At 40.6% G+C, this 27,629-nt stretch overlaps 1 protein-coding gene and 1 long non-coding RNA gene across 2 annotated transcripts; one reads left to right on the top strand and one right to left on the bottom strand.

Annotated features, from left to right (window-relative positions):
- Positions 1-2,978: 2,978 nt before the first annotated feature.
- LOC143870202 (uncharacterized) lies at positions 2,979-23,514 on the top strand. The gene is made up of 5 exons (XM_077376587.1): positions 2,979-3,958; positions 10,302-10,359; positions 10,446-10,563; positions 10,661-10,778; positions 23,269-23,514. The coding sequence occupies exons 1-5, from the start codon at positions 3,422-3,424 to the stop codon at positions 23,317-23,319; spliced, it is 882 nt and encodes a 293-aa protein (XP_077232702.1). The 5' UTR covers positions 2,979-3,421; the 3' UTR covers positions 23,320-23,514.
- LOC143870218 (uncharacterized) lies at positions 22,596-27,629 on the bottom strand. The gene is made up of 3 exons (XR_013245011.1): positions 27,314-27,629; positions 23,508-23,646; positions 22,596-23,381 (listed from the first exon to the last, which is right to left on the bottom strand). It is a non-coding gene; the product is annotated as an uncharacterized LOC143870218 (long non-coding RNA).

The raw sequence follows: 27,629 nt of genomic DNA on the forward strand, positions 1-27,629 counted from the left end.
TTTGCTTTATGTTAAAGTATAAAGGGAAAATGACTAAAAAAAAGGGGCTACTTCTTATGAGAATTGGGCTGATTCTCTCGAGCGCTTATGAAAACAGGATCGAGCACATGGCCGAAAAGTGCTAAAATGTAAGAACACACTTATGTCTGAATTTGTTATTTGTGTGATATGTTGTCTCAATATATCATTCAAAGTTCTTGGTTCAAGACTTGAGTTCACCAAGTGCTTGTTAAACTCGGTATATCTATACTAAGTATAGGTTTAAGTCCAAAAGACACATATGTTGATGCATGACTTATTCTATTGCCTTGATTAGAAAGTCTCTTCCATAATTTCCTTGTTCCTTTAAAATTTTGAATTTTTTGGGGATTGTTATCTTTTTTCTTATAAAAGTTATTTAGAAATTCAAATTTTAAAAGTCTCTTCAAAATTCCTATTTATTCAGTGTTTTTCTTCTTCCCAAGTGTTCTTTTTCATTCCCTTTGGGCAAGGCAACATAATGCGTGTTCGCAAGGCTACAGGGCTGCTTGAGTGAACATTCGTGGAGCGGAGTCGTTGTATCCTGTAGGCAGACGCTAGAGGCCCATTTGCACAGTCGATTGATCGAATGTGGGGGCGATATTTGCCTTAAGGACAGCGGATTTAGATCCGTGCCCCGACTGAACAAATAAGTTCTTTCTTCTTTCCTTTTTATAGGTTGATTGTCTCCACAAATTGGATTTTTTTTTACTTGCGGCGATTTGATTGGTATGATCAACTTATTTGCAAGTATTTCTTTATTAACTGTTGCTTTATTTTTATAATCCGAAATCTGCATTACTTTTGACTAACCATGGGATCCTCACACCTGTTTTGCTCTCTCTAAGAAGCTGAAAACAAGAAGCGCATTGAAGAACGAGACCTAACCTGATGAACAAAAATGACTGAGCCACGGCAGATGTGGCATATGTGCTTGATGATCGGGAATGCTAATATGATGGGTCATTAGAAGATAACCCAGTGGGTCCAAATCCAGTGCCAAATATAGATCTCATATTCGTAGGATTGTGGCGTGCAAAAATCAATGGCTTAAAGAGATCTTTAAGTCGTACTTTTCATCATGCTTATCAAAGGTCTAGAAACATTCCTTATCCTCGTTGATGATCCAAATGAGAGGAATAAATCCGGATGACAACACTTTGATCAGACGATCTAGGCCCTTAGATCCATCAAGCCTCAGATTCCGCCATTGGATATCCATTGCCTCGTTATACAAAAAGTTTGCCTATACCCTCACCTCTAGAGGTGCAACCAGGGACAGAGCCAGGAATTTGCTCAAGGGGGGCAAAGAATGGTTGTTATATAATAGCCAATCTACCCAAAACCCATGCATAGGTTGGAACCCACAATTTGCAACTCTTATTTTGGAGTTTTTATAAGGTTTACATGTGTATAGTCCATTATTTTTCAAAAAGTACTGTACGGGCCACACCAATGGATGATCAAAACCGTCAATTTGATGGTCCAGAACTTAAATAGGTTGTGCCCAAAAAGTCATTTCCATAGGATGGTCCTAGCCATCCAATCTACAGCGGAATGTATACTATGGTCCTATTTACATTGTGCCCCATCAAGTTGACGGTGTGAACCCTACAGTACTTTTTGAAAAATTCTCGACTATATGGACTCTCTCTTATAAAATCTCCATATTTTGATGGGGCCGCACATTGCTTTATTCATAGAGAGAGCGCAAAGCTAGGGGGGACTATTTAACCATTTAGAACATCATATATGGGGGCCACTTAGGGTGTGTTCGGCAAGGCTTCTCATTCTTGCCCAAATTAACGGTAGAAACGATTGATGAGACCTGGGAAGCGGCTCCGAGTCGCTCCACAGAATCCCATCTTTTTAGGGAGTAAATCGTTTAAAAGCGAGAAATTTTTGAAACGGGCTTTAGTGGACGGGGTGACCCGAACAAGATTTAAGGAATTCTCGTCTTTTTCCATTCTCCGCACCTAAGAAAGGGGGAAACGTGATTACCATAATGGTTACCGAACACACCCTTAGTTTTCTTTGGGGGGACTATTTAACCATTTAGAACATCATATATGGGGGGCCACTTAGTTTTCTTTTGGTGGGAGGTTTTTTTTAAGAAAAATCAACTTTTAACGTTTTTTTTCTCGAAAACACAGTACTCGAAAACACAGTAGACAAACCCATTTGCGGATGAGGATGTTATGGTCCTAAGTGGAGGCTCGCGGCGGCCCCAGGACCGTAACAGAGGATCATAGTCGCGATGTAGCCAACATCTCCCGTATCGTGTCAGAGACCTTATCATCATAAAGGAAGGGCAGGATAGACTTTAGTCACACGAGAGAGAGAGAGAGAGAGAGAGAGAGAGAGAGAGGGGGGGGGGGGGGGGGGCAGGGGTTGTTAAATGGTAAATCAAGGGGGCAAGGGACAGTTTATATATTTAGGGGCGAGACAAACTCTATACTTGGAGTCAGGGAACATGGAAAAAATCAAATTTTGAGAGGGGGCAACTGCCCCTGGCTCCGTCATTGGGTGCAACTCGGTTCGGGTTAGATCGGGCTGAGGCCAACCCTAACCCAATCCGAGATCGCATCCCCTCAACCGTAACCCAACCTGCCCCTTGTTGAGGATGGTCAACCCTAACCCAACCCGCCTCTAAATTTCTCAACCTAACTCTACCCCTCTAAGACATATTGAGCGAATTGGTTTGGGTTCACCTTGGGCCAAACAGAAAAAATACAATAACCTAGAAAATCAAGATAAAATTAGAGGTCCGAGGTTGGGTTTGGCTCAGCTCGGGTTGGGTATGGTTGCCAAAGGCATCAACCCGAAATTAAATCGGGTTGGCTTTTCCCAGCCTCAACCCAACCCAACCCAATCTGAAGAAATGCCAACCCAAACCGAGCCAAAATTGGGTTGAACCCTACCCAAGTTGCACGCCTAAGTCGCCTCTTTCTAATCCAACAACACCTATAAGGCACCCCACATTCAAACCAAAGTGTTGTCTCGCGCGGTGGTAAAGACCGTTTTGTCCTATTGTCTGTGGGTCGAGCCACCATTTGGCGTACCCCCGCCTTCTCCTTCTCTGCAACAAGATTCCTACAAAACCCTAGCACCCTATCCAGCATCGAGAAATACCTAACTCCCTCCATTTTACTTTCGAAACCCTAGCTGAGAAAGAAAAAAACCCTAAATCCCTCCATTTTACTTTCGAAACCCTAGCTGAGAAAAAAAAACCCTAAATCCCTCCATTTTACTTTCGAAACCCTAGCTGAGAAAAAAAATGGCATCTTCGATCCATCCTACAAAACCGTAACACCCGATGCAGCATTGAGAAATACTGCTCCAATTTTCTTTCTAAACCCTAAATCCCTCCATTTTTCTTTCGAAACCCTAGCTGAGAAAAAAAATGGCATCTTCAATCCATTTCACAGTCGATGATAAAGATCTAGACGACGCAGAGCTTTGGGCAGTCATCGATTCCGCCGCTGCATCACATTCCTCCACAAAATCTCGCAAACCCCTCATTGTAAAGAACACAACTCTCCAAAATTCAAATCCTCTCACCCCTGTGGTACCAAAATTCTCCAAAAACCCTAGAAAACACTTTGCAATAGATGAAGATCCTAGGGTTTCAACAGATGGAGAGGTTTTACAAGAGCCATGGACACATCGGAAAATGGCGAGAATGAATGATTTGGGATTCAATGATGAAAACCGGATTGTCGTTGTTCAGCACGTGCAACGGACGCCCCCTACTCCTCCTCCGTCATATTCTTCGCCGGATTCCGGTAGGTTTTTGGTGCAGGAGATTACTCCGGCGGTGGCCGAAAGCTCTCCGTACAATTCGCGGCAGAGCGACGATGATAGGGGCATGAGACATAGCTTATCTGGACGGTTTCCATCTGTTTCGCTATTCAAGCAGTACCAAAATGCTGCCATGGCGGTAATTGAGCTTTTCTTTTATAAGTTCATTAGTTCTGCTTTTAATGTTTTTGTTTGCTTGAATTTTTTGTTTTCTGGAAGTTTAGAATCTTTGAATGAAGAATAAACAATTGAAGATATAGATTTTCTACTTATGCTGGTTTTGCCATCCATTTGTGTAACAATATGTGAGATCCAATCGTTAGATTGGGTGTAGATATCACTGTTGGATTTTCTTGTGGTATATTGGGTAAGTTGGTTAGCTGAGGCAACCTAGCTAGATTAGGCAACTAGATTGAATTAGTAATTAGGCTAGATTAGAATATTCTATACTCATCTCTTTCCGTAGTTATCTTGATTATTTCTATATTTATCATATAAGTGCTCTATATAAGCACTGCTTGATTCTCTTGTAATTGCATCCAAGATTAATAGAAATCTTTGATTTTTCATATGGTATCAGAGCAAATGCCTGAGGTCAAAACTCCTTGATATTAAAAATCCACATCTAATGGCCAGCCAACCCAAAAGAGGGGTCACATGTGCCACGTGTAGGCGAACCCTAAAAAGAGGGGCCACACGTGAGGGGGTCTTGAAGTATAGAAGATTAAATAACACCTTCTCCAACTGCTTTTGGAGTAATCGGTTGTTTCACATGGCATCAGAGCAGGTCGATCGGGCCTAGAACTGATCACAATCCATCAAGTTGCGTTCTCCGGCGGACGGCCGATCTAACTATCTGCCGGGCTCCCTTATTCACCTCTTTTCCTTTTTTTTTCTTCTCAATAGAAAATATTCCTTTGCTAGATCCATATTTATCTGTCATCATGAATTGGTTCTTCACAAAAATAAGGAGTTTGTCAATGTTCCACTTTGCATGCTTACCTTGGCCGTCCAGGTTGTCGGACAACTCATCCTCGCCGTTGAAAGCCAAGGTTCCGACCTCCGCCATCACCATCCAGACCCGTGTGCGTCCTACAGTCCGAGCCCAGCCTTATTCTTCTTCCCGCAAGCCATTTCCCTCCATCACGTCCTTTCTCTTGCGGTTCATCGATCGAACCAGAAAGGCAAAAGAAGCTACATGTAGAAAAAGTAAGAGAGGGAAGGAGATTACGTAAAGTCGAGCTTTGATTTGAAGACAAAGAAGGAGAAAGCGAGAGCGTTTATGAAAGACAAAGAAGCTGAGAGAGGCCAATCAAGCTTTGCTTGGCAAGTGGCTTTGGAGATTTGGTGAGGAGGAATCTCAGCTCTCGGCTAGAGTGATTGCGAGTAAGTATGGGGCGGCTCTTGGTCATTGGGAGTCTTTGGACAATTTCAGGCCGTCAGGGGTTACCTTATGGCGTGATATCTTGAAGTTTCGGCATAAGTTTGGAGAGGGTGTGTGTTTCAGAGTCTATTTTGTGAACCGGATTGGATTCTAGCTAGATAAGTGGTGTTCCCCCCTCCCCTTTAAAGGAATTGTTTCCCTAATTATTCATTTTGGCCTCTTCTTAGGAGGCATTAGTAAGAGACTATTTTGAGCACCGGGGCAATAGGGTGATTTGGAAGCCGATTTTTAGACAGAATTTCTTCGATAGGGAACTCGGTGTGGTGAGTAGATTCTTGGAGACTCTTGAAGGTTGCTACATCAAACTCTCTGGGATGGACAAACGGGTTTGGATTTGGAACTCGGATGGGGAATTCTCCGTTAGATCGTTCTATGCCAATCTTGGTCCTAGGAGAGAATCCAAACGGTCGACTTCTTAAGAGAGCGCAAGATGTGGATCATCGACCATTGCTTGCTTTGTCTTGAGGCCGGTGAATCTGTGGATCATATTTTTACTCAATGTATGTTGGCTAGAGAGATTTGAAGTAGTATCCTTTCAAGATTTGGGATATGCTAGGCTTTTCTTGCAAAGCTATTCAACGTTTTGGAAAGTTGGTTGATGGTTCCATTTAGGAAAAACGGTAAGATCCTTTTGCATGTCTCCTTACTAGCAATGATTTGGGTATTATGGAAAGAGCGCAATGCGAGGCTGTTCAAAGGGTTTTCAAAGAGAACTCTGTTCATCATCGATAAGGTGATGGCCATCACTATATCTTGGGTAAGGACCTTACCTGCTTTTCAATTTGTGTTGGCTCACAATCTTTGGTATGGTTGGAGGGACATCTACTTTTATTCAGAATGGGAATCTAATATTGTTCAAAATTGGCTTCCCCCTGCGCATGGGTTTTTGAAGCTTAACTTTGATGGATCTTGCTTAGGAAACCCGGGCCTATCTGGCATAGGAGGCATTCTAAGAGATGAGCTACGTGAAGTGAAATGGGCCTTCTCTGGTCCTATTGGAATTTCTTATTCTAATGAACCTGAAGTCCGAGCGGTGCTTCAAGGAGTGAAATTCCTTGAAAATTTCGATCTTGATATGGTGGTCATTGAAGGGGACTCCCTCGATGTTATTTGGTAGCTCAAGGGTTTGCACTTGGTTCCATGGAGATTTGCCGTGTTCTTCGATGAGATTAACGATAGGTTGGGGGTCGCTTCCATCCCTTTCATCCATGTTTGGCGATAGGCTAACGAGGTAGCCGATCGATTAGCTAGAGAGGGTGTTTCAAGGGCGGAGGTGGAGTTGTTTGATTTTCTCCTCCCTTGAGTGTTCTTTTTTCTAATCTTTGTACTTGCATTTTCCTTTGTATTTTTCTTCTTTTTCCTTGTGTAGACCTCCTCGGTATTTTTTCTTGGAATGAAATTTTTACCATTAAAAGAAAACGATGAGCCTTGATTTGAAGGAAAGGAGAAGAGGCTAGAAATTCAATGATCTAATGATGTGCCGAGGGAGAAATGAAAAAAAAACAAGGTAAAGCAAAGTTGCTTGGTGGAGAAGTTTCCTTTATTTTATTCATTTTTTGTCTTTGGAAACCGTACAAGGCAACAATGTCTACAAAATACACCAATGCCTTTTCCTTTGTCTTATCCATTGGCATATTGATAATGGTACTTCCTTTCCATTCTAATTTTTCTAGACTTTCTCCTTTGTCTTTCATAAACTCTCTCACTTTCTCCCTCATCTCCAGTTGATAAGTACACCTTTCTTCCCATCTGTTTTTGTCTTTCATATAATTTTTACCACTATGTACTTGATATTTGCACCTCTTTTTCATCCTAATTTTGTTTGAATCATTTTCTTGCAAGCCTCCCTTATGTGAAATCCCTAATTTGATATGTGCACCACCCCCCGCCCCCCCAAAAAAAATTCTTACATTCTTAAAATTCATAAATTTGTGCTTTTTCCGCCGAAATGTCGTTCCTCTTTCATAGCCACGTGTTCTCTTCTTCTTTTTCTTTTTTTCAATTTTCTTTCAAAACCTATCATTCTTCTTTGTCTATTTCAATTTAGGTACCTTAGTTGAGGTGCGTGCTTGGAATATTGCTCTACTTAGTTGAGGTGCCTTGGTTCCTTGAGGTGCGTTCCTGAGAGAGTATTTTCTAATTCCATGAGGATCGGTAGCGAAAGCCGACCCATGATGTCTTTCTCATCGAGGCCTATTCATGCCCATTTCGGCGTTGGTCCATAGTGACCCATTCTTACTCCTTGATCGAGGTCTGAGTTCTATTCAGCCCATTGAGGCAATCATTTATTGAAGCTCATTTCGTTGCTCATCTTCCAAGTGACATATTCTTCAGCAACGACAGGCAGAGTCATCATCTTCTTCGGCAATCAACGTCAGTCACCAGTCACCATCATCAGGGGATCTTCATTAGCGTGCAAAAAATTTGGCGGTGCATCAAATGTTCAATTTAATTTTGTTGGGGGATTTCATTGTAATCAAACGTATGTTGATTTTCAATCCACTTGTGTTTGAGGGGGCATGTGAGAATATGTGAGATTCAGCCATTAGATTGGATGTAGATCTCACTGTTGGATTTTCTTGTGGTAGATTGGGCAAGTTGGTTAACTGAGGCAACCCAACTAGATCAGGCAACTAGATTGGATTAGTACTTAGCTTAAATTAGAATATTCTATACTTATCTCTTTCCATAGTTATCTTGATTTATTTCTATGTTTCGTTTAAGTGCTCTATAAGCATTGCTTGATTCTCTTGTAATTGCATCCAAGATTAATAGAAATCTTTGAATTTTATCAGTTTGCAATGCATGTATTTATGTTGGATTCTTTTAATGGAAACTGGAAAGCCGTCACTCATAAAAACCTTGAGAAGATTGCAGAAGAAAAGGTGTTAAGACTCTTGGCCTAGGCTTCATTCTCTGCAGAGGCTTTATAGAAGTGAGAACAGCAGCAAGTTGTAGAAAACAAGCCATTTTAGGAACCAGATCATTTACTAATCATGAGATTCTGAAACAGGAGTGGAACTGTAAGTAGTAGATTCATGCAACTATAATGCGAACTCTAAGCTTAACAATGACCGTTGAATGACACTCATATGTGTGTCAAAATGCGGCCAAAGCAAATCCTAGTCGACTTGGCACAACGCGATCGAGTAATCGGTTTGACAAGGTTGAGTACTCGATTGACACGGTCATAAATTAGGAAAGTCAAAGGAGTTTTGATTGACTTTGTAGGCAAAACATGGACTAAGACAATAACGCGGCCAAGGCAAAAGGGAGTCTATTCGAGGGAGTCAACGATGACGAATGAGAGTTTTGAAACTATGCACTCATTTAAACCCGCCTTACCTTATAATGAATGTTTATCTACTGGACCTCTGTTCCTAAGTTTGAAAATAATGGCCTGTCTAATAACAGTATACGACAAGCCTAATCACACTTAGCAATTTGTGTTAGCTGGAGCATCCTGCTTACGAATTAGTCTTTGATTTCTTGTTTAGTGCATTCAGCTCTGCCTTGTCAAGTATTGAGCCAGTCATCACTAGTCTCAGTGCTTGCTTCCTTGTTGAGTGGCGCTTTGACCTTTATGCCCAGTTGTTAGTGAGACTTATTCAAACTGGGAGTTGATATGCCTATATAGAGATTCCGACCTCCTTATGTGATATTAGTTGCTGGTTAATTCCCTGTTGAGCAGTGAGTACCTTGTCTTTTTGGTAAAAGATGTGCTCCAATGCTCTTTCCCCATCATGTAAGATGCGAGTGGATACATTTGCTTGCTTTTCAAGTACAACCACAATAAATATCCGCCATGTAATCCAAGTAATGTCCGACTGCTTTCGTGATTCATAATCACATACGAATCCTTGTTTCCTCACTGTGGGATCTGTATATTAATATTCGATTGGTGACAATTCAAGCTTATAAACAGCAATTTAAGTCATCCGCTAGTGGATTCTTGAGTCGTAACTTGGCAGTCCATTTTCTCTCCCTGCATCCGTCTTTAGGCTAACTGGCTGACGGCTAACCCAAATACAAAATACTATTACCAATTCATACTTTACACCAATCTTTGGACTGCATTACAATGTTGATTTGATGGACTTTGGACGAACCACGGCTCCACTCCCTTAGCAGAAGTTAGAATAGGAAATGGTAGCCATCAATCATAAAATATATTGGGTGTCTAATGATTTCCCTGTGTCTACTTGCATTCTCAACTTCTTCATTTTCTGATAACCCTTGTCTTTGCATTTGGTTCTGTTGAACAGTAAACAATCTGACATCCAGGGTTTTAAATTTCAGTTTCGGTCAGCATGGAGACGGAAACATTTTGGTTTCGGTGTTTCTGTGGAAATCTTGTAAAATCAATGAAACATATGGAAACCTATGCAAATGATGAAATTTTATGGTGAAACTTTGGGAAATGCTAGAATAAGGACAAATACCTACTTAGAAACCATCACATGAGCAAAAAAGCCATTCATAATGCCAATTGGCAAAGTGGCGTTAATCATCCCTAGTGGTACGAAAAGAGAGGCCGCAATGATATCCTCTACATCCGTACTATTATAATGCTTGTATCGTATGAATTTCATTCATGGCCTTGCGTTAATCTGGAAAAAACCACTTTATTAATCTCTTTGGAGCCTTTTGTACATTCACTGAATATCCGTTCGTGTACATGCCTTCCTGCATCTGGTGAATAATTTGATGCTCTTATCAAGTTTACCTGATACCCATTTCTGAGGAAAATACATCGTTGTTGATATTGAAACTCTGGCAAATATTATTCACGGGAATACATGGTAGACGGTGCTGTCATATTTCATAGTTGAAAATTCAGCTTCGAAAATGAACATTTTTTTTGTCATGTTTCTTACTTTTTTTTTTTTTTGAGAATTATGGCTAGAAATTTACATGTACCGGTTATAAAAGGGCCTGAAAAATCGGGAGTTCAGAGAATGATTTTTCATGTTTCTTACTTGATACTTCAGCTTCGAGAATGAACATTTTGTTTGTGGATTTTTCTTTTTATGAACAGATTCTAGAGAAAACTGATTACACCATGATTTCTGGAAATCCATTTATCAAGAAATCAGGTAATAATTTAAAATTGTTGGAATTGTATATTGGTCATCTGATCAATATAAATGTTTTCTGGAGTGCATCTCATCTATTTCTTCAGGATGGAGGAAGATATCATTTTTCTTCAACCTTTCATTTGAAATCAAAGACAAGTCCATTGAATTTGATGAAAACCGGAATGTTCTGCGGGCTGAGTTTGTTGTTCGAGCATTTATGCAGTACGTGTTTCATTTCTTGTGATTAAATTTATAAACTTCAGTAAACCAATTTTCATTTTGCTTTTGATTTAATCATGTTGTTTCTGTCCTATTTTAGAGGTGGTAGGTTCTCAGATGGATGGGGCTCATGCGAACGTCGTGAGAAAAGGTTTTTGAAACCAAACCACGATATTCCTAGTACTGCTGAAACCAGAGCTAAAAATAAAGCTTGCCAAGTGAGCCCCGCTTATTTCTCGTTTTTAATATATGATCGTATCATACTTTTTTGACATTTATTGTTTCTAGTTAATTCCCTCATTTAGTATACCGATTGCTTATTGTTTTATGAAAGTCATATAAACTTGTCGGATCCGTGCATTTGTTTTTATCACTTCCTGTGTCTGCAATAAGCACTTGCTCAAGTTACACATGGCAAGACATGAATGCAAGCATTGGTTTTTAGTGACTCAACTCAACTCAACTCAACAAAGCCTTTGTCCCAAACTAGTTGGGGTCGGCTAAATTAATCCTTTAGAAAAATTTCATGGGGAAGGTGAAAGGAATCTACCCGGCTCTAATCCCGACTCTAGTTGGGTTTTTCTATGTCGATCATTTTCTTCCATTCTATCCTATCCAAGGTCATGTTCTCTGTTATGTTCCTAGCTATCAAGTCTTTCCTCACTGTTTTTACCCAAGTTGTTTTCGGTCTGCCTTTACCTCTTTTTACTCCATCAATTTGGCACGAGTCGCCTCTTCTCACCGGGGCATCCATTGGATATGTCCAAACCATCTTAAGCGGTGCTCTCTCATCTTCTCCTTAATTGGTGCCACCCCCACCTTTTTACGAGTGTTTTCATTTTTAATTCAATCTAACCTTGTGTGGCCGCACATCCATCTAAGTATTCGCATCTCTGCTACACTCATCTTATGCACATGCTGCTTCTTGGTGGCCCAACATTTTGAGCCGTACAGCATAGCTGGCCTTACAACTGTCTTATAAAACTTTCCCTTCAACTTGGTAGGGATTTTACGGTCGCACAGAATTCCTGAGGCAAGCTTCCACTTCAACCAATCTGCTCTTATTCTATGGTTAACATCCTCTTCAATCTCTCCTTCCTTATGTAGGATTGAACCAAGATAGCGAAAGATATCCCTCTTAGGTACCTCCTCTCCAGTCATATTTACTACATCCTCGTCCCGCCTCCTTACATTACAATACTTTGTCTTAGTCCTAATCAGTCTAAAACTTTTGGATTCCAAAGTAGTTCTCCATAACTCTAACTTTGCATTTACTCCTGCTTTCGTTTCGTCGATTAATACTATGTCATCTGCAAATAACATACACCACGGCATCTCATCCTGTATACCCTCCTTAAGCTCATCCGTAACTAGTGTAAAATGATAATGGCTTAAAGCTGATCCTTGGTGCAGTCCTATTGTAATTGGAAACTCATTAGACGTGCCATCCGTGGTTTTGACATTAGGTACTGCTCCATCATACTTATCCTTAATCACATCAACATATTTAGTAGGCACTTTTTTCCTTTCAAGGATCCATCAAGCATTGGTTTTTAGTGAAAGCATTGATTTTGAGTGAAATGAAGAAATAAGCATTGAAGAATGAGTTCCCTTCATTAGTTGAAGATAAACTCCAAATGGTTCAATATGTCCAAAGAAAACATTTGTTTAGTGACACGCATGCTTGTCATTTAAGGTTTATGAATGAGAACTACCATTAAAAAAAAGGTTTATGAATGAGAACTATGTTCTGTAACTTAATTTATCTGTCCCTAATGCTTGATGAAAATACTATTATAATATACATGACCGTACAATACAGCGGTGAAAGAAAGCAACGAGGGGGCAAAGTGAGATGAATGAGTTGGGATCGTCGGCTGAGAGAATGATGGTTTGGGAGGAGGGTTGGGGGCATCTGGCCGCTGTCGGCGCTGATAAACCTGTATAAGAGCTAAAAGAGGAGCCGATAATTTTTCTGGGTACTAGAGTAGCTTAGAAAGACAAAATGCTCCGCCGAGGATCTAATTTATCTAACGCTGGGGTAAGGGTGTAAATAAAGCAAACATAGCCAAAGACTTGTGGGGTAAGAGGAATAGGATCACAGTGAGGATGTAAGATCGAAAAGGGGGATTTTCCATCAATGACTGAGGAGGGAAGCTGATTAGCCAAAAAATTGGCGGTAAGGATGGCATCGCTCCAATAGACTTTAGGAACCCGCATTTGGAAGAGAAGAGTGCGGGCAATATTAAGCAAGGATCGGATTTTGTGTTCGGCTACACCATTCTGCTGGGACATGTAGGCACAAGTGGATTGATGGATAATACCATGAGAGGATAAGAACTCCTAAAAGCCATTAGAGGCAGAAAAGTACTCTTGAGCATTATCAGTACGCAAAGATTTAAGACGACAGTCATACTGACTATAGTAATCTCGGCATGGAAAGTACGAAAAGCTATAAACACTTGGGATCGATCCTTAAGGGGAAAGAGCCAATCATACGGGAGAATTCATCAACAAAAATGAGGAAGTATTGATAACCTAGAAGAGACATAGTCTTAGAAGGACCCCAGGCATCAGTGGACTAGCTCAAATGGACGCGAGACGTGGCTAACTAGAGTGGGCGGAAAAGTACGATGGTGCTTCCCAAGCTCACAGCTCTCGCACTGAAAGGACTGAAAAGGGCGAGAGATAACAGAGGACTGTTGAAGTCGCTGAAGAGAAGGATGGCCAAGACGAAAATACCATTGATATGCATCAACAGAGCTATGCAACACAGCACGAGGAGGATCACAATCAAGGTAATAGTGACCATTGGCTGCACGGCCAGACACAATCGTCTTCCCAGTGGAAATTTCCTGAAAGACACAATGAGAGGGGAAGAAAGAGACCAAACAGTGATGAGTTTTGGTAATTTGGGTCACACACAGTAAATTAAAGGGTGACTTAGGAACACAAAGGACTGATGACAAGGTAAGACCATGGTGAGGGAAAACAGTTCCAGTACTAGAGATGGATGCGGTGGTCCTATCTGCTAAAGTAACAGTAGAAGCGAGCTGAAGGGGCTAAATGAGCGAGGGGAAGCATCGTTACCCGTTATATGGTTGGACGCCTCGGAATCAATAATCCAAGGACCAGAGGTAGTAAGAAGCGAAGCATGGGGAAATTAAGTTGTGCAAAAGGGGTAATATGGGCTTGGTGATGCACACACAGGCACAAAAACTCATCATAGTCAGCGCGAGAGATACAGACTAGTCCATCGGAGGGGGAAAGACAAATACCGCCACGGCCAGAAGGTCCATCACCAATATATGCACCCAATAGAAGGCCCAATCAAAGGGGCAGGAATCAGCAGTGGAAAGGGAGCCGAAGTCGGAGAAGTTGATCTGGTAGTACGAGGGGATCTAAGATGAGGATCCATGATGATAGAAATATAGAGACACCCTCAAGCACACTACGGTAGAGGATAAACAAGAGAGAAGTAGAGAATCATACAATGAGCTTGACCATTATAGCGTAGCTCTGATGAAGAGACAAAGCATAAGAAGACATATGATCACTAGCCATGAGGCGAGGAGATGTTAGGAGATGAAGGCGAAGGCACAATAGCTCACTCAGACATTTCAGCAAACACGTGGTGTGCACCTTTGATAGGAAGAGAAAGGGTAGGAAAAATAAGGAAAGGGGAAGTAAACAACGAGATGAAAATGAGCTTAGAAGGGCCGAAAAGACATACCGTGGCTCCGGAGAAGAGAGATAGTGGAGGGAGGCATAAGACTACACGTCAAAAAAGAATGGCAATCTGGTGCATTAGGGCACTAGGAAAAATAGAAAAAGCTGCGAAGAAATAGAAAATAGGCAATTTAAATGATGGTTAGGGCTATGGTTTTAAAAATAAGGAAGTAGTTTTAGAACATATGTTAGCGTAGGATAGAGGGTGCGATATTGATTCGGGTAAGGGAAAGGGGATGCGGCACTGATTTGGGGTTGGAGGGGGCGACACTGTTCACTGGTACTGTTCACGGGTTAGGGTTAGGGTTAGGGTTTGGAAAGGATGGATTTGGGGTTAGGTTTGTCCAAGAGAGAGAGAGAGAGAGAGAGGCGGAGGCGAGGGGGACGTGGCCATTAGGGCATTGTAACCCTAGGGCTCTGATACCATGTTAGAAGAAGAAGAGATGAGAAGAAGAGAAAGAAAGAGTGAGTTGAGGATAGCTCCCCCTCACTTATGTATTTATATAAAGAGAGAAGAGTACAATGACCACGATGCCCTTAGGCATCAACACACACATACACATAGTTATAATATATACATCGCAACAGAATGGTGTTGCAAAAAGGAAGATTCGTTACCTGCTTGATATGACTCGCACCATTATGTTTCAGATGAAAGTTCCTAAGCTTCACTGGGGAGATGCGGCTCTTATAGCGCTATCTAGGGAACCGTTTTCCCTCTATTCTATCTGGGAAAACACCTTTCTCAGTTCTGTATCCTTTAGGAGAGACGCTTTCGTTAGTGTGCCAGCCTTGTTTGTGATGAGTTCTCCCCAATCTATCTCACCGCCAGCCCTGATCCTCCTCTAGGTCCTTCAGAGAGACCTAAGGACCCTGAGGTGCTAAATGAATGAGACATCATCTCCGCCTGCTGCTACAAATGAGGCACCATCTCAGCCAGCTGATCCTCCTCCGCAATCAGATTGTCCGGCTTCAGGTATTTGTTCTCCTTTTGATTTACCCATTGCCACTCGTACTAGATCTCGCACTCTTGCACATCCTATTTCCAAATTTGTTTCTTATGAGCTTCTTCCACCCTCACTTCGTTCATTTGTTTCTAGCCTGGTGCACGACCTATTTGTTGTCGTTGGGTCTTTGCTATAAAGTTTCTTCTAGATGGGTCTGTAGGGCGCGTCAAAGCTCGCCTTGTTTTCAAAGGGTATACTCAGACTTTTGGTGTTTGCTATCATGAGACGTTTTGTCCAGTGGCTAAAATTCCTTCGGTGCGGGTACTAATCTCTTTGGCTGTTAATCGTGGATGGCCTTTGTTTCAACTGGATGTCAAAAATGCCTTCCTCCACAGCGATCTTTCTGAGGAAGTTTATATGGAGCAACCTCCTAGGTATGTTTCTCAAGGGGAGATGTGCACCTCCGCATACTGTATTCAGAAGGCAATTTATCGTTTGAAGCAGTCACCGAGGGCTTGGTTTGGTCGGTTCAGTAGTGTAGTTCTGCATTTTGGGCTGAAGCAGTGTGCTGTTGATCATTCCATATTCAGTCACAGATCAGTAGGTAGATATGTCCATCTGGTAGTGTATGTTGATGATATTGTGATTACAGGAGATGACAGAGTGGGGATACAAAATTTGAAATCCTTTCTTCAGAGGGAATTTTCCACTAAAATTTGGGTCAGCTCAGATATTTTCTTAGTATTGAGGTAGCTCACTTTCGTCATGGCCTTTCTCTGTCATAAAGAAAATATATGTTAGACATTTTAGAGGAGACTGGATCAATGGGGGTAAAACCTGCAGCTACTCCTATGGATCCAACTGTGAAACTTCTTCTTGATCAGGGTGAGTTGTTGGATGATCCGGGTAGACACGGAAGACTGGTTGGTAAGTTAATGTATCTGACCGTCACCAGGCTAGACATAGCGTTTGCAGTGGGCATGGTTAGTCTTTTATGAGTGCTCCACATACTTCCCACTGTGCAGCTGTCATTCAGATCATCAAATACCTGAAGGGTACTCCAGGTAAAGGCTTATGTTTTAGAAAATATGGACATTAAAAGGTAGAAGGGTCCAGTGATGCAGACTGGGCAGCCACATTGTTGGGGTGATCCTAAGCATTCATTTGAAAGGCCCCATCATGGATGGGGTATGTACCAAAAATCAGCTTCATTGGATCACCATAGGGTGTCCATTTGTGGGTGTGAAAATGGACAGATACTGTTTGTGTCCACTAATCTGCCCCTTTTTTCACCCCACAAATAGACACCCTAAGATGATCCAATGGAGCTAATTTTTGGTGGACACCCTATCCCTAAAAGGGCATTCCAAATGAATGCTTTGGATCCCGCCAACAATATGGGCCCACCGCTGTTTGTGCACTCGAGCACAGAAACCCTTTACACACACACACATTTGTTTTTTTTTTAAGAAGGCAGAAATATATAAATAAACAGAACCGAGATGGTCCTGAAGAGATACAAAGAGGAAAAAAGAGAAAATACAATAACTCAAGGGAGAGATAATCAAACCACTCTAAACCCGATCTAAGAACACCTCCCCTAGCTAGAGAATCTGCTTCAGCATTAGCAGTCTCCTTACATGTTCAAACACAATAGAAGACCCCTGAACTAGGTCCTCGATCTCCTCGAATAACGGCAAGAATCTTCAAGGAGGGATCGCCACCCCCGAAAGCCAACGAATTAAATTTAAGGAGTCCCCTTCCACTATGATTTTATCGAACACCGAGCTATCCAAATGCTTGATCCCGCTATGAACAGCTCTTACCTCTGCTTCATTTGAGTCCGCTACTCCGATTGGCCTCGAGTAAGCCCAAAGAACTTTCCCCTTGTCGTTTCTACATAAACCCCCAATTCCTGCATCACCCGGATTACCAAGAGACGAACCATCGAAGTTAAGTTTTAGTAGCCCATCTGAAGGAGGATGCCAAGATTGAATGATTTTCTCTTTACTAACCCCTTCCATACAAATGGTCACCCATCCTTCCCAAAGGTCAAAAGCTGGAACGAAGCGAAACAAAGGAAGGCTCCTTGCCCAGGATATAACAGCAGCTATCAGCTTTACATAAATCCAATAAGGTGACCTTGCCTTTCCTTCAAAGACTCGTGCATTCCTCTCTTTCCATAAGAACCGCCAGGTAGCCATAAGGCACATCTTCCAGAGAGTCCTGCCTTTCTTTCTCCAAGGATTCCACTCCCAGCTCCTAATGAAGTTTGCGATGGTTTTTGAGGGGACCCAACAGACCCCAAAGCGAGCGAAAATGAGGCCCCAAATTTCTTTTGCTACCTTGCAATGGATGAAAATGTGATCTATTGTTTCGCCATCAGATAAGCAGAGAGGGCAGTGATCCACCAGGCACATTCCACACTTCCTCAAAAAATCCATTGTCTGAATATGACCACTGCAAACAGTCCACCTGAAGAAAGAAACTCTCGGCGGACAAAAGAACTTCCATATTGAGGAAGAAAGAGACTCCGCTTCACTAAAAATCATGTGATGGTAAAAGGTTTTAACTGAAAAGAAGCCAGAAGGGCACCAAGTCCATACTCGGCTATTAGCTCCCCTTTTCTTGATATAGCATTCTTCTATCAAAGACGTAAAGCCTTGAAGAGAATTTAATTCTCTATCAAAAAAGGCTCTTCTAAACTTGGGAGTCCAAACCACTTTCGCGTTCACTCTTTCGAAGCAATCCTTAACCCATGCCCTTTCTGAGAAGACACCAAGAATAAATCTGGAAAAAGATCCTTGAGAGGAACAGTCGAGCACCAAGGATCCAGCCAAAAGCGAATCCTATCCCCCACATAGACCTTGAAACGAATGTCTTTCATAAAAAGAACCTCCACCTTCAAAATATCCCTCCAAACCGATACAACTTTGAATTTATAATTGTCAGCAGAGCACCATTTACCTTCCTTAAACCCATACTTACTTCCAATAACTCTAACCCACAAAGAAGATTGTTCTTCACCAAACCTCCGAGCCACTTTCCCAACAAAGCATTGTTAAAACCTTTTACCCTCCAGAGTCCCAATCCTCCATTTTTTATAGGGAGACACAACGCACTCCATTTAACCAAAGGAAGCCCTTTTGAAGAACTCGATCCTCCCCACAGAAATCTTCTCTGAATTTGCTCAATTCTCTGAGCTACACTCACTGGACATTTAAATAGAGAAAGAAAGTATATCGGAATATTTGATAAAACTGCCTTGATGAGAACCAGTCTACCACCTTTGGATACCAAATTGCGCTTCCAGGTGACCAATCTCCGCTCAATTCTGTGAATAATGGGGTTCCACAACTGTTTGTTCGGTCTTCCCACTCCCAGTGGAAGGCCAAGATAAGAGGCAGGTAGAAGATCTTAGGCACAACCCAAAATATCCACAAAAGAGGATGCTTCACAATGGGGAACGTTGATCGCATACAGCCTGGATTTCGCAAAATTAGATCTTTGGCCCGATATCATCTCATAACACCTTAAAATTGCTTTAAGATTTAAAATTTGAGAATCAACCAGAGAGCAAAACAGGAGAGTATCGTCCACAAATTGAAGAATCGATAGTTCTACTCTATTGTTGCCTATTAGAAACCCTTCAAAGAAACTCAACTCACTTCCTTTCTTCATCAGTCTGCAAAGGGATTCAGCTACAATCACAAAAAGAAAAGGAGACAATGGGTCCCCTTGCCTCAAACCTCTAGACGATTTGAAAAATCCTTTAGCCAAGCCATTTTTCAGAACAGAGAACCAAGCGGACGCCAAACAATTTCTAATCCACCACCTCCACCGATCACCAAAGCCCATTCTACCCATCAGGTAATCTAAAGCTCCCCAGTCCACCCTATCATAAGCCTTCTCCATGTCGAGCTTACATAAAACCCCTCCTTCCCCCTTCCTTATGTAATAATCAATAGCTTCATTGGCAATCAATGAACAATCAAGAGTTTATCTATTACTTACAAAAGCACTTTGACTGTCTGAAATAACCGATGGCAATACCACTTTGAGACAATCCGCCAAAACCTTAGCAAGAACTTTGTACAGGCAACCCTCCAAACTAATCGGACGAAAATCCAAAACTTTTGATGCCCCTTCTATCTTTGGGATTAGGGAAATAAAAGAAGCGCCTGTGCCTATGTCAAAACTACGCCCTCAAAAAATTCATGGAAAAATCTTAGTAAATCAGCTTTAACAGCTTCCAAACAAATTTGAGAGAAAGCCAGACAAAATCCATCTGGACCAGGAGCTTTATCTTTGGCTAAAGAGAACAATGCTTTCATAATTTCCTCCTCAGATAAATGAATTTCCAGCCTAGCAGCCTCCTCCAAGCTTAAACTGTCAAACAGAATCTCTTGAGGAATTGGACCTAGTAACCCGTCACCTGAGTAAAGAGACTTGAAGAAATCAAGAGTTTCCGCAATAATCTTCTCCTTGTCCGACACACGGACCCCTTCCACCACTAAAGATTCAATTCTATTTCTTCTCCTTCGGACGCTAGCCATTGCATGGAAGTAAGGTGTGTTTTTGTAGCCCCTAGTCAGCCACTTGACTCTGGATTTTTTACGCCAAGAAATTTCTTCATGCAACAGAAGCCCTTTATGTTCATGGCTTAACCTCCCTAGTTCCTCACAATCTTCTGCCGATGACAAACCACACTCTTCTAGGACATTTAGCTCCAGCATTCTATCCTCCAGGATCCGCTTCCTGCCATGGTCGAGCCCTTTCTTCTCCTTAGCCCACTCTTTTAATTTTGACTTGATGAATCTTAATTTTTTGCCAATGATTACATCAGTTGGTCCTTCAAAAACACACTCAGACCACCACCTTGCTAATCTTTCCTCCATAAGGGTATCTTCCAACCATGCTAACTCAAATCTAAAAGGAGTCGGACTCCACGACTCCATTTTAGGATCTAAGAGGATAGGGCAATGATTAGAAACTGAATGAGCTAGAGCTTTCTGATAGACCTCTAGAATTATTTCCAACCAGTCTCTCGAAAGTAAGAATCTGTCTAGCCTGCTCCTGTTCGATCCTCTGGCCCAAGTGAAAGATGCACCACCCAACGGCAGATCCACCAACTCGTTGATCGCAATGAAGTCTGAAAAATCTCTCATACGTTGATTGACTCGCTGGCACCCCAACCTATCCCATATTTCTAAAATTTCATTAAAATCTCCCCCAATGCACCATGCGTGGGAGCAAAGATCTCTCATCTTTACCAGTTCCCCCAAAAAAGACTCTTTTCAGCTGATAAGATAGGACCGTAGACTCTAGAGAATAACCAATCGGAATTGTCAACCGTCTTTCGGAGAGCTACAGAGAGAGAATGAACTCCAGACCATACATCCTTAAAGATCCATTTAACCGTGTCCCAAGCCACCGGAATGCCCCCCGAAGCTCCATTAGAAGCTAAGAAAGCAAAATCCCACTCATTTTTTAACCCCATACTTCTCATGACTATTCTGCTAATGTGCGCCAACTTGGTTTCCTGAAGGCAAACAACTTCAGGCCTCCAAATTTTAAGCAATTCTTTAATTTGGATTCTTTTCTCCTGGGAACCCAAATCATTTATATTCCAAGATAAGATCTTCATTAAAAACTTAAACAGAGGTGATCTTCCCCGCTCTAACGCCATGGGCTCTCCCTTTTTTCTTTGTACTAGGGCCCTTGCCGTTCGACTCTAAATCATAATTGATATTAGATTTTAATCTTAACAGCTCTCTTTCCTTCCTTTTCATATTTGCTTCAGAATGGGTATTTGAACAGATAGCTCACCCAGCCTCCCTTAGCTCAGCCTCCTTGATATTAGATCTGTACTCCTCTTCAGGTCCCGTAAAAAATAAGCCCAGTTTATTACTAATTTGCAAGGTGTGATCAACCATCAATTCAACAGCATCCTTGTGAAAACCAGACCCCAAGTCGCTCCCGGAAAAAACCATGGTTTTAAATTTCGGCCGAAACGTTTCGGCCGAAATATTTCGGTTTGATGGAAAATGAAAACGAAATTCACAGTGAGTCGGAAAAGTACCAAACTTCGCCGAAATGTTTCGGAAATTTTTGCCGAAAGGTTTCGTTTCGGTAAAATTTCGGTAAAACGTTTCAGAAATTTCGATGAAATTTTTACATTATTTCGTCCGAAATTTCGTACCGAAACCGAAACGTTTCGGTTCGCTGATGACCGAAACCGAAACCGAGATTTAAAACCTTGGAAAAAACAGAAGAAGGCTCCGAGACGAAAGGCAATAGAACGGGCTCCACCTTGCTACACATACTCATAGAAAGGAGGTGAGAGAAACTTCCAAGCAAAATCCTTATGAGAAATCGAAGAGGATGCTCCCTAGCACAGCCAAAGAAACAATTCGCCAGCCCTCCAAGACCACTGTAGTCGATCAGCACCTTGTTGTAACCCATAAAACAAAGGAGGTATGAACCTCCAGCAAGAAGAATAAAATTCGAAATCCTGTTCTCGCAGCTTTTCTCCACCAGGCGACACCCCATCTCTCCTTCCCCCTCGAGCACCTCTTCTATCTCAAAGTTCAATCCGGTTCGAAAACCACCCGCTAGAATTTTTTCATGAAAACACCTCTGAGCCACGGATCGCTTCAAAGAGGAAGAAGGAAAACCATTTGAGAAATCCTCTCCAAATACCGCAACCTGCAAATTATCTGCTGGAGATCTATATATATATCATGTAATTTAACAATAAAAAAAGATAGGATGAGATGAAAAAAAGGATAAGTTTTCTTCATTTAAGTGATTAGTTATTAAATCATTTAAGTGATTAATCATTCAATTACCCATTTTAGACTTGAGAAAATTTTGCATTAACTTTGATATATGATATTTTGATTAATGGCTGACGTTTGCTGGAATTTTGACTTGTTCGTGGTGGTTAGATTTGATTTGCTTATGCTACTTGGAAACTTGAATTTACATATGTTTAAATATTTTACAAACATTGAAAAATAGATTATTGAAACTTATTTCTAATAGTCACTAATTACTTACAGTTATTTTATTTTCATTAACTTTTCACTTTTTTGCTTCTTGTTTGCTTTCTCGACGCTTCCCTAACCATTCACAATTCCTGCTTCCTCCTTTTCGGAGAGCGACAACTATGGTCAAGAGAACTCCAAGGATCTCACTCACAGCACAATCCAAACGTATAAAGACACTACCTCATAAGGCCCTGTTCATTTTAGATTATGAAAACCGATGGTGAGCTCCCAAACCGATGATTGGATTCAAATTACATTAATTTTGAGTCTAATAATTGGTTTAGGGCCTCATCATCAGTTACAATAATCTCAAACGAACAGTGCCTAAGGGTAGAAGTTAAACATAATCACAAGGGAATTTATCACTGAGTCGTCTATCCCGGAGATAATGGTTTTAAGGCTTTTTGAATCCGGATTCAAGTAATTAGTAGCGATCTCCCAAGAAAAGTTCAGATGAAAAATCTGTCTTTAAAGGCTGGTGGGGAATCTGGAGGGGGAGGTCTCTGTCCCAGGGTTGGTTCAAAGTCGCAAGAAACCAACCAAAATCAGTTTTCCAAACGATCAAGATCTTTTGAAAGTGAACCTAATGAGTTCTTCTATTGCAGAGGTCTTTCCCACTGGAGATGGATTGGGCCTGAAAGTCAACCTTTAAACAGGATTTCTTCAATTACTTGGCAGAATAATTAAGGGCATACTAGTCATCTCATACCAATCAATCACAGCCTCATTTTTAACTGTTTTTTTCTTGGGTAACCGAACCTTTATTTTCAAAATGTGATCAATCTCCTAACCAATAGTCAACTCATACCAGTCAATTTGAACAGTTGGTGCAATTTGTGACTCATCCCCTTCTGTTTATTATCACATTTGACAGTATTGCCTGTTGGGGCTCATGATTTTTTCTGTTAAATTGAGTTTATTGCATTTGCTATGCCAGTAAGTACATGCTTTTTCCACCTAAAAAAACCTGGTATGTGCAGGATCTGCTCGGAATTGGAGAGTATCGACCCGGGGCCAGCAATATTCGTTGATTGGTACAACTATCCATTGTATTTGTAACACTCAATCCCCATTCCAATTGTGTTGTATTGATCTGAAAAAACCCATATTTCATATGAAAGAATAGTCCTCTGATCAGAATTTAGTCCTTGCAAATTTCAAATTTAGTTGTATAACACAAATAGAAAGGGAAAGAAGAAAGGGTGAATTCCTTGTTTACCATCTGAAACTCTTGTTTTGTCTTTGGATCCTTTGAATGGTTTGGCAGCTTAAATCCCATAGCAGGGAGAGTTAGTTCTTACTTTCTTTAGATGATTTTGGAAGACATCTCTGTAGGTGAGCTTGGGTTGGAGCAGGAACTGACCAAAAAGTCCACTCAAAATCCAAGAAATTCCTTTCTGCTTTGATGCTAAACAACAAAGCAGGCTTACTTGTTTCTCCTATATAACCTGCATTTTTTTCTACGTAAAATGGGTGTAAAACAAAATTTACTTGTTTTACACCCATTTTCCCACTCTACATTTGAAAGAAACGATCAGTAGGTTCCTTTCCTGTCGACATAAAATGGGTGTAAAACAAATTTTACACCCATTTACCACTTATAAATGGGCATAAAATTTGTTTTACGTCCATTTTACATCGAAAGTAACAGAGCCTTACTGGGCTCTTTTCTCTTCTCATCATGGCCATGCAACATTATCGACGAGACCAGATGAAATTCTCTATTCCTTTATGAAAAAAGATGAAAATCTCAATCTCTCCATTAAATTCCCTTTGTTCAAGGTTTTGCCATCAGAAAATAAACAGTAAATCCATCAAATTTTATTCTCTCTTTTATGGGATTGATCCTTTAGTAAACTACATAAGCTCTTGGGGATTCCTCATGAATTTGATTTACATGCAAAACTATTCTGTACTAACTAAAATCAAGCTAGGGATCAAACCGTTAAGATGATTGGATGTGTGAAAAAAAGTAATTTTTGGACAGTCAAGATTAGTGAGAGTTTGCAACTTGCTCTTTTCCATTTGACGTGAAACTTAGATGTTTTACGGCCCTGCGAACGATAATTGTGCTTATTCCAAATGGTGTAAAAAGTCCCATTTTTACTTAGAAAGAATAACTGTTTTAACAGAAAAAAATTCCGTAAGACCCTGACGAAGTAAAAATCAAAGTAAAACATAACAAAATAAAAAATTTCTTCTCTCGCCCTCTCTCAGCTCAGGTTGGTTGCCCCTAGTTACCATAGAGTAGTGGTAAATTAGAACTTCAGTAGTTAGCAAGTGTAATAGCAGGGTAGTAGTTTCCTTATAGAGTAGTGTTAAGTAAGTTCCCGGTTGTCAACTGAAGTAGTTTGGTGGGTTGGAGTGTCATTACCAAAATAGGATCGTAAGAGGGGTGTGTCATTACTATATATATATATATATATATATATATATATATATATAGAGGAACTAAACTTATGGTGAGCTAGCTTGCCCAATCACATGGGTCCCACATTTTGGGGAGTGATCCAAACCATTCATTTGCAAGGCCTTATCATAGATAGGGGGTGTACCAAAAATCAGCTCCATAGGATCATCCTAACCCCTCCATTTGTGGAGGACAAAAATGGGGCAGATTTGTGTCTGTCCATTTTTGTCCTCCACAAATGGAGGGCTTAGGATGATCCTATGGAGCTGATTTTTGGTACACCCACATCTATGTAAGGGACTTTCAAATGAATTGTTTTTGATCATCCTAACAAAGTGGGCCCCCATGTGATTGGGCAAGCTAGCTCACCATAAGTTTGGTGAGCTTACCCACAGTTTCCTCATATATATATATATATATATATATATATATATATATATATATATATATATATATATATATATATAGAGAGAAAACGGTTCCTACACATATGTGTAGATAAGTTATCTACACACTAGCTTAAAATACAGTGGGGGCCACATTATTTGGGTGATCCAAACCATTCATTTTTAAGGCCTTCACATAGATAGGGTGTCCACAAAATATCAGATCCATAGGATCATCCTAACCATTCGAACTGTGTAGACAAAAAATGGACTAATTTGTGAAGGTTTAAAGACATCTATTTTACCTCCACAAATCGTAGGGTTGGGATGATCCTATTGATCTGATTTTTTGTAGACACCCTATCTATGTGAGGGCCTTTAAAATGGATGGCTTGGATCGCCCAAACAATGTGGGCCCCCACTGTATTTTAAGCTAGTGTGTAGAGAACTCTCTACACATATGTGTAGGAACCGTTTTCTCATATATATATATATATATATATGTGTGTGTGTGTGTGTGTGTGTGTGTGTGTGTGTAGAGAACTCTCTACACATATGTGTAGGAACCGTTCTCTATACACACACACACACACACACACACACACACATATATATATATATATATATATATATATATGAGAAAACGGTTCCTACACATATGTGTAGAGAGTTCTCTACACACTAGCTTAAAATACAGTGGGGGCCCACATTGTTTGGGTGATCCAAGCCATCCATTTTAAAGGCCCTCACATAGATAGGGTGTTTACAAAAAATCAGATCCATAGGATCATCCCAATCCTACGATTTGTGGAGGTAAAATGAATGTCTTTAAACCTTCACAAATTAGTCCATTTTTTACCTCCACAGTTCGAATGGTTAGGATGTTCCTATGGATCTGATTTTTTGTGGACACCCTATCTATGTGAGGGCCTTAAAAATGAATGGTTTGGATCACCCAAATAATGTGGCCCCCAATGTATTTTAAGCTAGTGTGTAGATAACTTATCTACACATACGTGTAGGAACCGTTTTCTCATATATATATATATATATATATATATATATATATATATATATATATATATATATATATATATATAGAGAGAGAGAGAGAGAGAGAGAGAGAGAGAGAGAGAGAGAGATGCCAAAGTCCCAAGACTAGCAAAAAAATTATATTGTTTGTATTCTTTTCCTACTAGTTTGCTAATATGCTACGTGAGCAGACAAGGTGGAGACAAGTCAAAGTAGTCTCCTAATAGTTTAAATGACAACATGCAACCAAATACTACTTGTAGATGCTATGACACCCCCAAAACTGGTTGAAATGCCTACTAAATGTGACACCCCCCTAGGATTTTCGTAAAAACTCTAGATTTCTTGCTTCCTCTTGTGCCCTAAAGTCAACTACAAAACCCTCTTAATCTCTTGGGTTGGCATTGCAAAAACTTATGTCAAAAGAAAATGTGATTTTCTTGCTCTTCATGTATTATTAGACGCTCAATTTAGTGGTAGTAGGAGATGGAGATACAGTTTATTTTTTTCTATTTTTTTTTCCTGTTTTATAAAACCTAAAATCTATTTAAGATAGTGGTATTTTAGTATTTCCTCCTCTTTGAATTTTTTTTTTTTTTCAGAGTTCATGTAAAGTTGTGAATTCACCTAGCGTTGTGGATTCACGGAATGCTTCTGTGAATACAATTAAAAATGTGAAAAAGACAAAAAGAAAACCCTAAAACCAGGCTTGGATGGAGGGAATGTGAGGCAGGGTGATTGATGACTTTCAAAGAGGCTCTGAAAGGGTGCAAGGGATGTGTGAACGGTTAGATTTTGATTTTCAAAATCATGATTTAAGAGTAAAAAATGGTGTTTGGAAAAAGTTTTCTAAAACTTGTTTTGGAAGAGTAAAATATTTCTTAGAGAAAAACTTGCTTTTTGCAAGAGAGTGAGAAGAGTGCAAAACTCACTTAGGGGTGCGCATTCGGTTTTAACCGAACCGAAATAACCGAAATCATGAAACCGATCGATTTTCGGCTACCCAAAATTTTGAATTGAAACCGAAAACCGATTTCGGTTTTAACCGAAAACCGATTTCGGTTTTAACCGAAAACCGAATTCTGAAAAAATCTTTCCAAGGAGTATTAGAATAGAGTAAAAAGAAAAGAGGGTTTTTTCTTTTATAGAATAGAGTGAAAAAAAAAATAATGAGAGAAAAGAGATGGGTTTTTATACCTTTCCGAGGAGGATTTCGTTGGTGAGAGTCGAGCTCCTTGCCTCCTACCTCATCTTCTTCTATTAACCAAACCAAATCTCAGATCTAGAAAATTTCAGACAAAAAAAGGGGTTTGGATTTTAATAGATTTGCAGGGAGAGATGGAGGAATGAATGGCGATGGAGGAGCCGTAGTTAATGGAGGATCCAGGAGTTCGCTTGCCGGAGTTGGAGAGTGGAGAGGCGGCGGACTAAGAAGAGGTAGAAGAAGATGAGGAAGAGAAAAGAAAAAACCCTAGCTTTTCCTTTTGCATGAAAGATTAAAAGTAAAAACTAA

Source organism: Tasmannia lanceolata, unplaced genomic scaffold, assembly GCF_043159265.1.
Source record: "Tasmannia lanceolata isolate RefF3 unplaced genomic scaffold, GAP_Taslan_0.1 ptg000002l, whole genome shotgun sequence".
Classification (NCBI taxonomy): Eukaryota; Viridiplantae; Streptophyta; class Magnoliopsida; order Canellales; family Winteraceae; genus Tasmannia; species Tasmannia lanceolata.